This window comes from Sarcophilus harrisii, chromosome 6 (genome assembly GCF_902635505.1).
Source record: "Sarcophilus harrisii chromosome 6, mSarHar1.11, whole genome shotgun sequence".
Lineage (NCBI taxonomy): Eukaryota > Metazoa > Chordata > Mammalia > Dasyuromorphia > Dasyuridae > Sarcophilus > Sarcophilus harrisii.
In genome coordinates, this window is record NC_045431.1 from 78,977,141 (window position 1) to 78,992,373 (window position 15,233).

The 15,233-nt window shown below is 38.2% G+C and overlaps 1 protein-coding gene across 1 annotated transcript; it reads left to right on the plus strand.

Annotated features, from left to right (window-relative positions):
* Window positions 1-2,625: 2,625 nt before the first annotated feature.
* TLR2 (toll like receptor 2) lies at window positions 2,626-14,831 on the plus strand. The gene is made up of 2 exons (XM_031941320.1): window positions 2,626-3,534; window positions 11,811-14,831. The coding sequence occupies exon 2, from the start codon at window positions 11,827-11,829 to the stop codon at window positions 14,176-14,178; it is 2,352 nt and encodes a 783-aa protein (XP_031797180.1). The 5' UTR covers window positions 2,626-3,534; window positions 11,811-11,826; the 3' UTR covers window positions 14,179-14,831.
* Window positions 14,832-15,233: the final 402 nt, after the last annotated feature.

Below are 15,233 nucleotides of genomic sequence, written 5' to 3' on the forward strand. Positions count from 1 at the left end.
AACAAAGGGATTGTAGTGAAAGTAGACTAGCAGGACTTCTGGGAACCACCTGGAACACGGTACTTCTCTGAAGTATATGGGGCTTGATCTTGATGGCATTATCTGGGACTTTAATCAAACAGAGTAACAAATCCCATCCAATATGACAACCAAGGCAGAAAGCCTTACTATAGTTAAAATACATAGTTCCAGGGGGTCTTTAATAAAATAATGAAAGCCAGTTTGGGCACCATGACAAAACTGGTGAAAAAGATAAACACTGATGACCAAACAAAGAAAGCAAATAGTTTAGGCTATACATTTGTTACATTTTAGTATGATAACCAGAGGGTTATTCAGGGAGGATAACAAATAAACAAAAGTTCTATTTACTTATTTAATCTATTCCAATAGATTAAAATGTTACATTAGTAGGAAGTTAATAGCTATTTTTTTTTTTACTTGATAGCTTTTCCTTTATTTTCTTTTAACTTGTAAACTTTTCCCCCTGAAGAGAAAAATACTCTCCACTTTTTGGTACCAATAATTTTCTTAATCCAATTGCCAATTTTTTTTCAGATCAAAAAAGGAATTTATCAGGTTTTTTTGGACAAAATTTGGTTTAATACTAAAGGGTACCAAGATGAACCTTAACTTCAAATTAGAGGTCATCTTGTTTAAAAAAAAAAAACTTTTATTTTTTCTAGTTGAAATCCTTAATTTTTCTCATTCCTTTGAAAAAAGAAGGAAAAACAAAATCTTTGGTGTTTTTAAAATTTTATTTTTAATACACATTGCTTTGTGAATCATGTTGGGAGAGAAAAATCAGAACAAAAGGAAAACACCATGGAAGAGATTTTTTTTAAAAGCTCCAGAAAAAGGATGTGAACATAGCATGTGGTCATTTACATTCAATCTCAATAGTTCTTTTTCTGGATGCAGATGACATTTTCTGTCCAGTCTATTGGGATTGCTTTGGATCACTGAACCACTGAGAAGAACCAAGTCTATCATAGTTAAAAATGGCACATTCTTGCTATTACTGTGTACAATGTATTCCTGGTTCTGTTTGTTTTGCTCAGTATCAATTTGTGTGGATTTTTCCAGGTTTTTCTAAAATCAGCTTGTTCATCATTTTTTATAAAACAATAATTCCATTTTCTTCATATACCACAACTTATTCAGCTGTTCCCCAACTGATGAGCAGGCATCTACTCATTTTTCAATTTTTTGCTAGCACACACAAAAAAAAGCTGCTACAAATATTTTTGCACATGTGGGTCCTTTTTCTTCTTTATGATTTCCTCATTATTATGGATTATGATGGACCCACAGATCCAGCTGTGGCACTGCTGGGTCAAAGGATATGCACAGTTTGATAGCCCTTTGGGCACAATTCCAGATTGCTCTCCAGAATGGTTTGATCATTTTACAACTCCAGCAACAATGCATTAATGTCCAATTAGGAAAAATAAGATCTTTGTAACTTGCATAGTCAAGAAAGAACCGAATGCTTTTTTCACCACAAGGAAGGTTGACATTAGCTTTCTCAGGTTAAATATTGCTGAAGTTTGCAGATTGTTTTTTTCTTGATTTTTAAGAAAGCTGGAGAATAAATGGAGAGAGAAACACACACATACACACACTCAGAGACAGAAACAGAGAGACAGAAAGAGAGACAGACAGAGAAAGACAGACAGGGACAGGAGACAGGAGAAAGTGAGAGATAGAGAGAAGAGACAGAGACAAAGACAGAGAGGGAAGAGAGCAAGAGAGGAGAGAGAAACAGAGGAGAGAGAGGAAAGCAAGAGAGTGCAAAAGAGAGGAGAAAAGAGACAGAGAGATAGAGACTCAGAGGAGGAAGAGAGAAAATGAGAAAGAATGAGATAGAAAAGATTCTTAGAAGAGAGAGGAGAAAGTGATAGAAGAAAGAAGAGAGAGGGAGGAGAAAGAGGAGATTCTGAGAAGAGAGAGAGCAAGAGAGGAGAGAGAAGAGAACAAGCGAGAGAGGGAGCAAAAGAGAAAAGAGAGACAGAGAGGAGAGACAGAGACACGAGAGAGTTAGAAGAAAGGAGAGAGAGGAGAGCGAGAGCAAGAGACAGAGGAGAAAGGAAAACGAGAGAGAGCAAAATAGAAAAGAGAAGGGACATAGAGATAGAGACAGAGGGAGGGAGATAGAGAGAGCAAGAGACGGGAGAGAGAAAAGAGTGAGAGGATTTTGAGAAGAGAAAGAAGAGAGCAAGAAAGAGAAGAGAGTGAGAGGGGGGAGAGAGAGAGAAAAGAGCAAGATAGAGAGAAAGGAGCAAGATAGAGACAGAAAGAGAGGGGAGAAATCAAGTGAGAGAGAGGGGAGAGAAAGAGAAGAGACAAAAGAGAGAGGGGAGGGAGAGAGGGGGAAAGGAGGAGAGAGGGAGAGAGAGAGACAAAGAGAGAGGTGCAGAGAGGGAGAGATGGATGAACCAGCATGAGAGGGCGGCAGTGAGGTCTGGGGTAAAGGAGAATTCAGTCTGAGGGCAGAAGAGGAGTGTCTTAGCTGGAGGAGGGCAGAGAAGCTGTTTGGTTCTGCACGGGTGACCCTAGAAGGGAAGGTCCGCCACTTGACATTTGGCCTCATCAGGGCCTCCTCATTTGCCTGGAATCACGTTCTATCCTTGTGTCCCCGCTTAGGGGAAGCCTCTGGAAGCGAGTCAGATGTGGCTTAGCTCTGGCTAGGACTGTGTCTTTTCCATCTTCTGCAGCTCTCTGTCCCCTCCAGATTCCGGATTTAAAGTCGGAAGCCTCCTTGGAGAAAGCCATGTAGCTGAAGTCTTATTTTACAGACTCGGATGAGGCGCCCCAGAGAGGGAAGTGATTTAACATCTAGAAGGAAGCGGAATCGGGATTCGAACCCGAGGCCCGCTGCCTCCTCCCCGGCCTTGCTGTTCTCCGGGTTCCAGCTGGATTTGGACGGCGTCTGAGGAGTGGAGATGGCGCAGGAAACACCAGACTCCTTGTTCTGAAATTTCCAGTCAGTACTTCCCCTTGGCCTTTGGCCTAGAAGAATGTGTGAAAGTAGGGGAATGCCCCTCCTGCCCCTCTCCGCAAACTTGGGACTCGGCATCGGAGAGGCCATGAAAAGTTACCCGGGACCGAGAGGAGGAGGAGAAAGTGGGCGCTCTCTTCTTCGCCTCCCCGTCTCCCTCTAACTCTTTCTCTCTGTCCCTGTCTGTCTGTCTGTCCCCCTCCACCGCCCCCCTCTCCCGGCTGCACTTCGGATGCCCGGCTGCGCGTGAGGAGGGAGGGGACCCGGGCCGTCGCGTCCTTCCTTCCTGCCCCGGCCCAGCGCTGCCTCTCCTGCCCACGCTCTGTCCACCCCGGTCCACGCCGGTAGGAGCCATTCAGAAAGGGCGGAGCGACGACGGACCAGGATCCCGCTCTCCTGCGCGCAGCCCCAGCCGCCTCCCGTATCGCGTATCCAGCCAACCTGTAGCCGGGGCCAGCGCTCCTGTGCAGCCCAGCTCGCCGAACGGAGCGCGTCTGCCTAATCCAGACCTAAGGAGCGTCCTGGGGCCGTGGGTACGTCTGCTGCCTTTCCCGGGACTTGTACTGGGGGTGCCCGTGGAGAAGTGCGGGGGTCGGGCGGGCCCAGCCGTGGAAACGCGGCCCGGGGACTGGCCATCAGCGTCTCTTAGCCTGCGGCTGGAGCCGGTGAAAGTGAAAGCTCGCCTCTCTCTACAGGCAGGTCAGAACCTGCCAAATGACTGACCGCTCACTTTCCTTTTGGTAGTCCGGTTAAAAAAAATCATTAATAATAATAACTTCTCAATCCACAGCCGTGGAAAGCTGAGCCTTACTCAGATCATGGGAAAACAAACAAACAAAAAGGTCTGTTATCTTTGGCTGGCTTCAGTGGTACCCAGACCCAGCTCTTGGATCCCTTGGGACCCAGTCCAATCTTGGTTTGACGTCACTGTCAGAGAATGTAAAAAGAAAATTAATGACAGAAACAGGATCATAGACCCCTGAAAGGTTAGTTTAGTTGAGGGAGCTAAAATGACTTGTCCAAAGTCAAATAATTAGCAACTGAATGTCAGAGCCAGGATTCAAGCTTATTTTCTCTGACTCCAAATCAAGTGCTTTGTCCATGGTAGGATCAAACGGTTTGAGGCATAAAGAAATTATCTTAAAAAATCCAGACCAACAGCCTCATTTTGCAGGTAAAGACACTACAGACTCAGCAAGGATTAACTGTGGTCAACCAAGTATAAAGTATTTACATAATAGAGTGAGACTTTGCCCCACTTACAAAAGACTGAAAAACTGTTTACATTTTGGAATTTCTGAAAAGAAAATAATCTTAAATGTGATCATAATGGAAGGAAGAAAAGTCACCAAATGGAGGGCTCAGAAGACCTGAGCTCTAATTGAGTCTTGACTAGCTGTGATCTTCTGCTTTGTCAGGAAGGCCAAACTCTAAATCCTTCCTCTGACACTTAAGAGCAGGGCAAGTCACTTCTCTTTTCTCAGTCTCAATTTCCATATCTATAAAATGAATTAATATAAATTACATTATATAATTTATATGTATTTATATTTATATAATATTAATATTATAAAATATAAAATAAATAAAATTTATATAATATATATAACAAAATTATAATATCTAACTCATAGGGTTGTTGAGCAGTTCCAATAAGAGAATATAAAATACTCTGCAAACTTTGAAGTGCTATATAAATGGTGACTAGTGTAAAATATTGGTCATCATTATGCCTCAGTAGCTTCATCCATCGAAGGGAAAGCCTATTGGATTTAAAATGAGAAAACTGAACTTTTTAAGGGCAAGGATTGTCTTTGACCTTTCTTCATGCACCTAGCAAATAGCACAGTGTCTGGAATATTGTGTTTGATAAATGTTGATTAAATGACTAATCAGCTCTGGATGATCTTGGATAAGTTAATCAATTAATCAATCAACAAACATTTTTGGAGATATTTATTAAATGTCAAGCACTGTGGTAATTGGGTACAAATAGAGACATGAATCAGTCCTTACCTTCAAGCAGCTACATTCTAAAGGAGAAGACAACATCTAAGAATACATACATATACATGTATATGAGTATACATATAATTATACAAAATGAATATTTTGTAATTTGGGGGGTTTAATAATAGCAACTGAGGATGGTGAGGGAAGGAGGTGACTAGAAAATGTTTCATACAGAAGGTAACATGATCTGAGTCTTCAAAGGAAGTCAAGATTCCAGATAGATTCTAGTCCCCGGCCTCAGTTTCCTCATCTGTAAAAGGACAGGGTTAGATTAGACAATCTCTAAGAGTCCTTGCAGCCCCATAGTTCCTTTTGTATAATTCTATAAAATGAGGTGATTGAACGAGGAAGGTTTTGGGTCCTAATATTCTATAACTCTGATTCTAAAGACGACCTCTGGTCTGCTCCTAGTTAACTAGTGGGATAGAAGAAACACAGTCAATCTTGATTTGCTTTTCTGGGTCAGTCAGATACATATGATGAAATAAGGGAAGTTTTCTTTTTTTTTTTTTTTATCTCCCCTTTCATCTACCACTAATATTCCCTTCCTTCCTCACATTTGTGTTCAACCAAAGGTGCTCATTTCTTTTTTCACTTCTCTCTATTAAAACTGGTTCTGGGCTAGCTGTCATATTGCAAGGATTTGTCCAATGTTGCCAGGACAAGATGTTAAAACTGGCAGAATTTAGTGCATTATGCATTTTCTGAAGTTCTTCTTTAAGACTTCCTCTTTTCAAAAGAAGAACTTGTATATTGGTATATTAGATGAAAATTAGATGTTAAATGTTTTGCAGGAAACCAGAAACTCAGTAAAGTGCCAAGATAAGAGACTGGACTGGCACTGATATTTTCCTGACTTATATGCCTCTTGTGGAATTCCTTTTCTACAGACATTAATGAAGTTCAACCCAAATTTGATAAAACAGACAAAATAATAATAATGATAGTGATGATGATTTACATATTGCTTTTACTCTCTATGTATCTTGTTTAAGTGCAGAATTATTTGCTTATCTGCATTAGAATGCAAGCTTTTTGTCTTTTGCCTTTCTTTGTATCCCTGACCCTTAGTACGGGGTTAGTACTTTTGACAGATCAGCCTATATAAATTATCTTATTTGATCTTTACAGCAATTCTGTGAGATAGCCATTCATATCCATTTAGCAGATGAGGAAATTAAATCCCCTGAGATGTTTGGTGATTTGTTCAATTCATATAGCTATTAGTAACAGATAGTGGATTTGGAAACTGAATTTAGGTTTTCTAAATTAAAATGGAATGTTTCTTGTTCTGTTGTTCACAATTTACAAAGTCTTAAAGTTTTATTGGGAATGTCAGTTCTACTTCCCAATAATTTCAGCATCTCTCTTGAACTCTTCCCTTGAATAAGAAAGTGTTCTAGAGTTCTTTGTTTCATCATGACATGCTCATATTTCTTATGAGAAACTGACTAGATGAATGTAAAAGAGCAAACACTATAGTAACTAGGGAAATGACACTTATACCTTTTCTGCTCTAATGGTGCAGTGAAAAGTGTATTGGATTTGAGTCCCAGGATCTGAATTTGAATGCCTATCTCTGCTCAAAGCCATTACCAGTATAAATTTGGGTAAAATGACCTCCCCAATTGAGACTCAGTTTCCTCTTTGGTAAAATGAAGACTTTGAAGCAAATGATCCTTGAATTCTCTTCCATCTTTAAATATGTGATCTTGTGATAATGAGGAAGTTCTTTATAAAACTTCAGTATCAAGTATTATCATTGGGAAAGGACCCTGGGTTGAAAGTGAAGAGAATTTTGGTTTAATTCTTGACTTAGTACTTGTTACTAATGTGACAAGATTTCACCTGTTTGAGTTTTATTGTTCCTCATTTATAGAATGAATTAGAGCAGTAGTGTCACTCAAACAGAAATGGAGACCACTAAGATACAGAAGGATCTCTGAGGCAGCTTATTGACTTAAATAGCCACATATTAACATTATTTTTGTTTTGCTGTATTTTTATTTTGTTAAATATTTACCAGTTACAATTTAACAGATAAAGTTATCCGTAGGAAGAAAGCTAACAGCTCTGACATCCTTTCCTGCCTTTGCTTCTTATTTCTGAATCTATTACTTTCATTACTCCAGTAGCCTCCAACCTTTTCCTCTTTCAATTCAACAAAAAAATTTTAAAATGTTTATTTGTACTAGAGTACCCAATATTGAGAGCTATACAAAGATGAAATAATATGTAGTTTCTGATTTCATGTCCTTGTTTTCTCTTCAGAAAAAGTTTTATTTGGCTCCCCCTGCCTAAAACATCTTCCTCCTTATCTCCCTATCTGAAAGCCTCCCTATCTGAAACTTCCAGGACTACCCTCAGATCCTTGTACCTAAATAAAACTTAGCTTCACCAGCACAGCCCCTAGTAGTCTGTGCTTCCTTTGAACTTCTTTTTATCTACTCTACTCATTTGGTGCTTATCTTTTAGTTAACTTGTCTCAAATGTGTATCTCGTGTCTCTCCATCTAGATTGTATTAATTTATTCATTTATCATTTGACAAGTTCCAATTATATGTGAAGTATTGGGCTTGGTAGTCCTGGAATATAGAGACCATGTGTTATACTTTGTATGTCTCCAGGTTTTTTATACTTATGTGACTAGCATAATTTTGCTTCTTCTTTTTTCTCCCTATCAGCTTATCAATAGATTAGCTTCTTTGTCTTGCCCTATATAGAATAAGAGGGTCCCAGAGTTGAAAGAAATCTTGTAGGTCATCTGGTCATTCATTCAGGAATTCAGTAAGTATTTATTAGGTGTCTGCTATGTGCCAGGAATCAAGCTGATGCTGGAGATAAAAATAACAGGAAAAAAAACCAATCAGTCCCTGCCCTCAAGTAACTTAAATTCTACTAGGGTAAGGACATATACAAATAAAGTCAACAGTCATTTATTGAATATTCATGGTGTGTAGGGCTCAGTGCTAAGTGCTGTGGAGATTAAAAAAAAAAAAGAAGCCCTCCCCTCAAAAAAACCCAAACAGTTCTTATTCTTTAGGAGCTCACAGCTAATGAGGGAGCCAATAAAAAGACTGCTATACCAACAATCTGTAGACAGGGTAAGTTAGCAATCATTACACTAGCATGAAGGGGAATTGGGAAAGACTTCATGCAGAAGTTTTAGCTATCATCTTAAGAAAGTTAGAAAGTAGGGATGAGCTTGGAAAGAAATCCAGGCATTAGGAATAGCTACTGAAAATGCAGAGTTGGGAGATAGAGTGTCATATATACAGATAGTTAAATACAAAATAATTTCGATAAATGCAAAATCTTTCACAAAGTTCTACTCTGAACATCGTCATCTAAGGAGATGATCTTTAGTTCTCAAGGATATGCCACCAAAACCAAGCTTTTACTTTTACTGGTAAGGCTTTAAAAAAAAAACTCACTTGTTGGCAGTCTGACTAAAACTGGTTTAGAATATAAATTAATTTGTAAAAATCTTACGACGAAGGATGATGGAAGACTGAGCAGTATTGTCTCATAAAACAGAAGCACTAGTGGATAACCCCAATTTAAAGGAAGTTTGGCAAAACGGCCAAATGAAAAATTCATCTAGAGGACTTTTAGGGATGAAGCTAGAAAGAAAGCAACAAATTAAAAAAAAAATGGAAAAGATCCTCAGATAACTTTTTAAATAAATAGCTTTTTCTCCATCAAGATAGTAAGCCACTACATGGACTCTTAATATAATAGTGCTGATTATATTTATTGTGGCTCAACATGGAGCTGAAAAGAACATAAATGGGAAAAACAATTGCTCCAGACTAATTCTATACAGATAAGAGTGTGTTTTGGATGCGACACAGTCGTGTGGACATCAAGTGATCACAAGGTGTCCAACCAAAGTGAGGAAGACCTTAAAAACATTTCTGGAAGGCGGGCTGGGGAGAGGGGGAGAAATCTTAGGACTTATTAAGACTAAAGTCAATTTGGAAAACATTAACAATACCAACTTGTGTGACTACTTTTCCATCTATATAAAAATTTTATGGGAATAATCTTCAAATGTACTGAGGGCATCCATCCTTAGCATGGATAAAGAAGAGGCAGGCTTTCACAAGGGGGATTCCTCAATAGAGCCCATCTTTACTAAACCAACACTTTGAAACACTTAAGAATTATAACCAATGACTCTGATTCTAGAGGGCATGTTATGAAGTATGCTACCTACTTCCTCAAAATATCAATCAATCAATCAATCAAACAGATTGAGACTTTTTTAATGACCAATTTGGGTATTTGTTTTTCTTGACTTTGGGTATTTATTATAAGGATTTTTTTCTTTTTTTTTCTTAATGGGAAGGAGAGCAAATAGATTTCCTTATTGAAATAAAAACATTGTAGAACTTCTGGGAAGTACTTCGAAATCATGGAAGAATTTGATCCAGACATGCACACAGGAAAAACCAAATGGATATAGAATGTGAATTTTCCAGATAATTCCAGGAATACTTCAAAGAAATGAAATTACCCTAAATCCTAAAAATGTGAAATGAGTAAACCAAAGGATTTTGACATGGCCTATGGAGTCTGTCAACAGTGTACACATATGTACACAAATATATATGTGTATATATATATATATATATATATATATATATATATATATATACACATATACACACACACACATACATTCATATAATGAATAAGTCAGTTTCAGTGTTTAAAAGGCACTGGCTATTGGAGAGATGAGATAAGGCTTGATGTAGGAGGTGATATTTGATCTGAGCTTTGAAGAAAGATACTCTAAGAGGTATAGATAAGGAGGGAGTTTATTCTAAGCATGATGTTTATGTTGTTCAAAGGCATGGAGACCACAGCCCAATACTGTGTATGAGGAGCAACAAGAAGGGTAGTTTAGCTAAAACATGAAGTACATAAAGGGAGCAGAATAGATAAGGGTCAGAAAAGGTTGGAGCCAGGTTGAGGCTATATCTACATTTAGATTCTACTACCCAAAGTTTTTAGTGATAAGCACTTTTCTTCTAATTGATGTCCTTATTTTCACCTGCTTTTCCTCAACAAACAAGATGTTTTTGAGATATTTGAGTGGTTTCCTTGCAGCTGTAGACATTTTAGAGTTGGAACAGGGATCAGAAAGCATCCTTTCTCATTTTACCTTGAAGAAAATTGAGGTACACAAAAGTGTGATTTGTTCAAGTCCATGAAGGTAGTAACTGGAAGAATTGGGACAAGAATTTGGGTCTTCTGGCTTTTAGTCCAGAGCTCTTTCTTTGATGACCCACTACTATTTCATATCACTATGGAATTTAGTGTTGGAAGGAACTGTAAAGGTAACATAATCCTCTTTTTTTGTCCATACCTAACCCAACCCATTTACAATGGTGGAGAGGTTATTTGACTTGCCCAGGATTTTATTCTTTTGTATTCATTCAAAAGTGGGGAGTGATAGGAAGATATCAGTAAGAAGTTTCAACTCAATATTTCCATGAAATACATCAAGAGTATATACATCCAAAGAAATAAAACCACTTGAAATCTTCAAAATGTAAAATATTCTCAATAAATAAATAAATCAAAGGACTATACACCATAAAAAGCTGATATTGATTCATAAGAACAGAAAGACAAAATACTAGAAGACAAAAATGTTAACATTCTAGTAGCAGTAACCTTAGAAACAATTTGAGAAGTATCACAAGATTTAATAAAGAAGAAAATAAATAAACTGAAGGAATTAAAGGAAGGGGGAAAGAAAAGCAAAAATATCAGGAAGTGAAAAGTTTTAGGTATTTTTTGGGACCATACTTATGAGCATAAGACAGTTCTTTATGCAGATTGCCACTTTCTCAGATCACTGAGGTTAAATGACTTTTCTGGAGTTACATAGACAGTATTGATTACCTTCACCGAATCCTAATCTTTGCACTGATGCATGATGGTGAAACCAAAGCAGAGTTTTTCCCACTGGTTACAATTTTGGTTTATTATGATTTTTGAAACAATTCAGGAAGACTTCTTTGATGGCTATAATGAGGACTATTTTGAGCCCACAGCAAGCTAAATGGTCCAAACTTGTGCAATAGTCTATAGTTCATCCCTATTTTCAGATAGTCTTCCAGCTGCTGGATACATCCACTAGAATTCATTCTTAGATTGAATTTGATTTTTCTACCTTCACTAGACAGGATAGAGGGGTTCCACATATATTTTTAATATCACGTTGATTTCTGGGGTGATATTTTAAGGAGGATATGGAGAAATTGGAGTAAATGTTGGTTTTGGTGTGTCTTGTAGTAGAAATAACAGTAAAGATACCTGAGAGCAGGGACTAGTTTTTTTAAATTCCTTTTGTCTTTATGCATCTGACACTTAACACAGTAACTGTCATATGATAAGCACCTGGTCAATTGGAGCAAACTTAGATATTTCTCCCTTCATATCAGAGACTGCTGCTGTACTTGCGCCATACACATCTGTGAAGCATCTAGATGATGGGGAAACTCCTTACAAATCAAAAATAGACTATTATTTAATTTTGATGAGTCTTTGGAAGTTAATTAATAGAGACAGATGTTATCATTTATATGACACATTAAAGTGGGTGAAGAGTTTGACAAATTGTGTGGACTTCACAGTTATCCCAAAGGAAGATATCAGAGAGGGAAGAACAAGTTTAGGACCATTACAGTGTTGATGGGATGTTCTCAGATTAGCTTTAGTGAGTGCTACATTAAGGCAAATTCAAAGGATTTACTCATCCTGATCTCCTTTTCTTTTTAAGGCTGAGCCCCTGGACAATGAGACATGTCAGGTGGACAGTGTGGATCATGTGGACCATAATTGGTCTCTCAGAAGGAGGTGCGCCTAAACAGACTTCTCTGTCATGTGATTCTGCTGGTGTCTGTGATGGCCATTCCAGGTCTTTGGGGACCATTCCTTCAAGTCTGACAGAGACTGTGAAACAGTTAGACCTGTCCTTCAATAAGATCTCATACATCAAAGAAACAGACCTTCAGATCTGTATCAACCTACAAGTTTTGCTGTTACAATCCAACCAAATTAGTGCAATAGATCCAAATGCCTTTCGATCCCTGGAAAATCTGAAACATCTGGACTTATCTAACAATACTTTGCTTCACTTGTCACCCTCCTGGTTTAATTCTCTCTCTTCCTTGCGCGTTCTACACTTGCAGGATAATCCTTACCCACGGCTCGTGCAAGGTCTTTTTTTTCAGCTCTCCAGTTTGAGGATTCTCAAAGTGGGGAACAATAACAGCTTCTCTGAACTTCAGAAACAAGACTTTGAAGGGCTGAGCATGGTGGAGGACCTTGAGATTGAAGCAGACTACCTGAAAAAATATGAGCCAGGAAGTTTGAAGTTTATTCACAATATAAGTCATCTGACTCTCAGCATCAAGAGGTCAATTTTACTAGTTGATATCATGGTTGACCTTGCAGATTGTTTGCAGCATTTGGAATTGAGAAATACTGATCTGGAAACATTCCATTTTTCACTGCCTTCTAGTGTTTCCAATGCACTTATTGAGAAGATTACATTTAGAGAGGCACAATTCACGGATATTAGTTTTATGGAAATTCTTAAAATGTATACCTTTGTTTCTGAGTTGTTAGAGATTGTGTTTGAGGACTGTGAACTTAGTGGAATTGGAAACTGGGATGATGAGTTCTTAAGTGAAATTAATGATCGTGGAAAACTTGAAGCAATCACCGTACAGAGGCTACGAATTAGAAGCTTTTTCTTATTTTCTGATATGAGAACTGTGTATCCACTATTAGGAGGAATCAAGAGAATCACCCTCACAAGTAGCAAAGTTTTCCTTGTCCCTTGTGACCTCTCGAGAAATCTGAAATCCCTCGAGTATTTTGACCTCAGTGACAGTTTGATGAGTGAAAATGCTCTAGAAAATTCAGCTTGTGACGGGGCTTGGCCCACTCTGCACACCTTAAATTTGAGTCAAAATAAATTCACATCTCTGGAAACAGTGGGAGAAATCTTGCAGACTGTGGAAACTCTGACTCACCTTGATCTTAGCAAAAATAGCTTTGATTCTATGCCCGACAGGTGTCAGTGGCCAAGGAAGTTGAAATATTTGAACATCTCCAGAACAAAAACCTATATGGTAACTTCCTGTATTCCCCAGACCCTGGAAATCTTAGACATCAGTAATAACCAGCTCAGTGATTTTCACTTAAATCTGCCCCATCTTAAAGAGCTTGATCTTTCTGGAAATAAGCTAAAGACTCTACCAGATGCTGCTAATTTCCCCAACTTGGTGGTAATGAACATCAGTCAGAACACAGTGCATTCTTTCTCTAAGGCACAACTTGAATCCTTTCAGATGATGGAAAGTTTGGCAGCTGGAGGCAACAACTTCATTTGTTCTTGTGAATTTCTGTCTTTTGTCCACAAAGAAGGAGTCCTGCTGGCTCAAATCCTGACAGATTGGCCAGAAAGCTACCTTTGTGATTCTCCATTTCAGGTAAGGGGCAAACGAGTTCAGGACATTCAACTTTCCTTCTCTGAATGCTACCGAGTGCAGCTGGTGTCTGCGATCTGTTCTTCCCTCTTCCTGCTTGTCTTGGTGGCTGGGGTTCTGTGCTACCGGTTTCATGGCATCTGGTACCTAAAAATGATGTGGGCCTGGCTCCAGGCCAAGAGAAAGCCCAGGAAAATTATAGACGGGGAGATTTGTTATGATGCTTTTGTTTCCTACAGTGAAGGAGACTCTTACTGGGTTGAGAACTTCATGGTCCAAGAACTGGAGAATTTTGACCCCCCTTTCCGATTGTGTCTCCACAAACGGGACTTTGTTCCTGGCAAGTGGATCATTGACAACATCATCGACTCCATTGACAAGAGTTACAAAACGCTTTTTGTGCTTTCAGAAAGCTTTGTCAAGAGCGAGTGGTGTAAATATGAGTTGGATTTCTCCCACTTTCGCCTCTTTGATGAGAATAATGATGCAGCTATTCTGATCCTCCTGGAGCCCATTGAAAAGAAGGCCATTCCCCAGAGGTTCTGCAAGCTTCGGAAGATCATGAACACCAAGACTTACCTGGAGTGGCCCAGGGATGAAGCTCAGCAAAAGGCATTTTGGTTCAATTTGAGAGCTGCTATAAAGTCATAGACACATTTAATAGGGCTCAAAACTCAGCTCTATTATTCCTTAGCTTGAAGGAAATAGTATATATATCCCCCCCTATTTTTCTGAACAAAGACTAAATTCTTTGGGACTTTGAAAGCCTAAGGGATTTTGTGTTGATCTTATAAGATTGCTTGTACACATCCAGAGTGCTGCCTAGGTCACTTGATTTCCTGATATGAATCATGATCAATATTATTATTATTATTATTTAATCTGCCTAAGATTGCCTAAGTTGATTAGACTACTGACAATATTCCAATCCAAGAACCCAGGGTTCTTACATTAAAAAAAAATAGTATTAATCACTCCATTTTGGGCTTTATCCAATGTTTTATAAAGTTATATCTCAAACTCAATTGATTTTAAGTCACAAAGATTACTCATTCTCCCAACTGTCATCCAACTTAAGGAATGTCTCCAAAACTACCTCTTCATTCTTACCTCAGAATTTCTTGATTCCATGCAGCAATAAGAAATCAAGCCCCTTAAACCCTTCATCTTGATTTTTACTCCTTTCAAGTTGTATGTTAACTTGTAGAAACCAATGGTCTTGTTTCTTATGCTACAGAGAACCTGGATCCAATTTGTTTCTGCAACCACATATCTTGCTAAATAAATCATTTGTCTAGATGATACTCAGTTTCTGTATTTCTTTTTTTGTTTGTTTTTATGTTTTTGTTTTTTAAATTTATTTTACTTTAAAAAACAAAATAAGAAAAAAGAAAAACTGAAAAGGAATACAAAATAAAATAAAAGAAAACAAAAGAGAACATTGTCATGTGCCTAGGAGAACATGGGGGAGAATTCAAAATATGTAACAAGTTCAAGAAAGGATATATAATAGTAGAAGAAATTATATTTATAAGTATCCATTTTTCTTTGCTTCCTTAGGCATTATTCTTTTGTTTTCTGCTATACATCTTTTTTTTCTTTATTATTTTTCCCTTCTTTTATCACCCCCACTCCAAGAAGGCTGTAGTTAAGAAAGGATATATTTATATATACATGTATGGAGACATATACATACACACACCTGC